This window comes from Malurus melanocephalus, unplaced genomic scaffold, assembly GCF_030028575.1.
Source record: "Malurus melanocephalus ecotype Western Australia unplaced genomic scaffold, MMel_1.1 scaffold_622, whole genome shotgun sequence".
Classification (NCBI taxonomy): Eukaryota; Metazoa; Chordata; class Aves; order Passeriformes; family Maluridae; genus Malurus; species Malurus melanocephalus.
In genome coordinates, this window is record NW_026623854.1 from 355,148 (window position 1) to 357,609 (window position 2,462).

The following is a 2,462-nucleotide window of genomic DNA, read 5'->3' on the forward strand; positions in this document are numbered from 1 at the left end:
ACCTGGGCCCTCTGTGCCCCCCTTCCAGGAGCCCCTGGGAACAGCTGTGTCCCCACCATCCTTCACAAGGACAGCCGTGTCCCCACCATCCCTCACAGGGACAGCCCTGTCCCCACCATCCCTCACAGGGACAGCCCTGTCCCCAACCATCCCTCACAGGGACAGCCCTGTCCCCAACCATCCCTCACAGGGCAGGGACAGCCGTGTCCCCAGCCATCCCTCACAGGTACAGCCCTGTCCCCAACCATCCCTCACAGGACAGGGACAGCCGTGTCCCCAACCATCCTCACAGGAACAGCCATGTCCCAACCATCCCTCACAGGGCAGGGACAGCCCTGTCCCCACCATCCCTCACAGGACCAGCCGTGTCCCCAACCATCCCTCACAGGGCAGGGACAGGGCTGCTCCTCTCCCACCAGCTCCTGTCACCTGCCACGGCTGAGAGGCACCCAAGTGGGTGGCAGGGTGGCCGTGGGTGGCTGGGGAGGGGACAGCTGAGTCATCTGTTGGGAGGGTGTGGATGATGCTGTCCCTTTAGAAATGTCACAGCTGAGATGAAATGCAAGGGCACAAAGGCACAGCATCCTCTGTGCTCCAGGATGAGTCAGGAGCTGACTCTTCCAGAGTGGGCAGCAGCTCTTGGTGGCACCCTYAGTGTCCCTGTGAGCCCTCTCCAGCCTCTGGGACCCCTGAGGGCCACGCAGGGCTCAGTCCCTCCTGCTTCTTCTCCCTCTTCTGCTGCTGGGTATTTGGGCTCCCAGGAGAGCAAGGAAGGTCAGCAGAAAATGAAGAGATGCCTCTGAACATTTGCTATTTGTTTTAGTCTACAATGTGTGCAGGGTTGTCTTGCCCTCTCCGTCCCCTGYCCACCCTGCTGCTCCCTCGCGGGCAGGGCAGGGCCTCACTGAGTTGGCCTGCGCTTGTTCATGTCATCCGAGAAGTCCTGCAGGTCATTGATAAACTGCAGGATCTGGGGGGGCAAAGGGAGATGGCAGGGTCAGGGCAGGGCTGGRCACGGGAGGCAGAGGGCAGTTTGTCCCTTTGGGAGGGCAAATGTCCCTGAGCCACCTGAGCAGACAACAGGGCCCTGCTGGACCTGCAGCACCAGAATGTGCCTCTGGTGGGGAATGAAACCAAACCTGGGCCGTGGCTGGATCTGCATCCCTGCACCCCAACACCCCTGCATCCCATCATCCTGCACCCCTGCATCCCATCATCCCATCATCCTGCATCCCTGCACCCCTGCATCCCATCATCCTGCACCCCTGTACCCCATCATCCTGCACCCCTGCATCCCATCATCCTGCACCCCTGCATCCCTGCACCCCCTCATCCCTGCACCCCCTGTCCTGGCCTGGCTCCCACTCCTGCTCCCTCAGGCCCCAGTCCTGCCTGACTCTGGGAAGGGCCAGGTTTCCCCAGTGTCCCCCCCACTCCCCATGCCCAGGGACCCCAGGGGAGCAGGGAGGGTCTGTCAGCCCTGGGGGCTCCCCCCTGCCTTTGGGAGGGTCATTCCTGCAGCATTCCTGCATTTACCATGTCCAGCTGCACGTGGATGTCCTCAGCTGCCACCTTCACCTTGGACTTGAGGCGATTGCTGGCGGCCTGGAACAGGCTGTGGATGGCCATGTTGAGSGATTTCAGCTCCAGGGCTTTCCTGGCAGCCCTATCCTGAATTTCAGCCCAGCGATTCTCCTGGGGACACGAGACACGTCTCAGCACGTCTGCTTCAGCACCGGGACCTGTCCTGGAGCCCCCGAATTCCCCTCAGCCAGCCTGGGAAGGCCCAGGGCTGGAGCTGGGTCAGCCTGCTGTGGTGGGAGCAGAGCCAGGAACCGTCCCGTGCATTTTCCAGCTCCTGCAGTCCCCTGGCACATCCTCCCTCTGCAGCAGCACGGTACCATCACTGTCACTCACTGTCCCAGACTGCCRCTCCCCTGGTGACCATCCTGCTCCACAGCTGGGCTGGCACTGCTCCTCCAGCCCCACGGAGGGATGGAGTCAGGCACCTCCTGCCACCCCAAACTGCCCTGAGCGCCTGGACCAGCCAGGTCTGGGGCACCCCCTGCCCGCCCCACAGCTCCTCACCCACTGGGCGATGTCACTTTGGGCCTGCTCAAAGGACTCTTTGAGCTTCACCAGGTCATTCTTGCAGCGCTGCATCTCGGCGTCCTTCTCTGCCCTGTGCTGCTGCAGCAGGACCTTGGCCTGCTCYGTCAGCTGCCGGTGCCACCACTGCGACTGCACCAGGTCCTTGCGAGTCCTCACCAGGGCCTTGTAGAAGGAGATGACGTCCTCGATGTCACGGAACTGCGGCACAGGACCTTGGGGTCAGTGACACGCTGCCCTGCCCTGCTCGGCCCTCGCTGGGCTCCCCTGCCCTCCCCAGCTGGGAGATCTCTTCCCTTCCCTTCCCTTCCCTTCCCTTCCCTTCCCTTCCCTTCCCTTCCCTTCCCTTCCCT

General features: G+C 62.7%; 1 protein-coding gene across 1 annotated transcript in view; it reads right to left on the reverse strand.

Annotated features, from left to right (window-relative positions):
• Nucleotides 1-407: 407 nt before the first annotated feature.
• The window catches only part of CCDC42 (coiled-coil domain containing 42), a 4,056-nt gene continuing 2,001 nt past the window's right edge, over nt 408-2,462 (reverse strand). The window contains exons 4-6 of the mRNA XM_057383302.1: nt 2,089-2,310; nt 1,537-1,695; nt 408-970 (exon numbers count right to left, since the gene is read on the reverse strand). Coding sequence (XP_057239285.1) covers nt 902-970; nt 1,537-1,695; nt 2,089-2,310 — 450 coding nt within the window. The 3' untranslated portion in view covers nt 408-901. The remainder of the gene's footprint in view (nt 971-1,536; nt 1,696-2,088; nt 2,311-2,462) is intronic.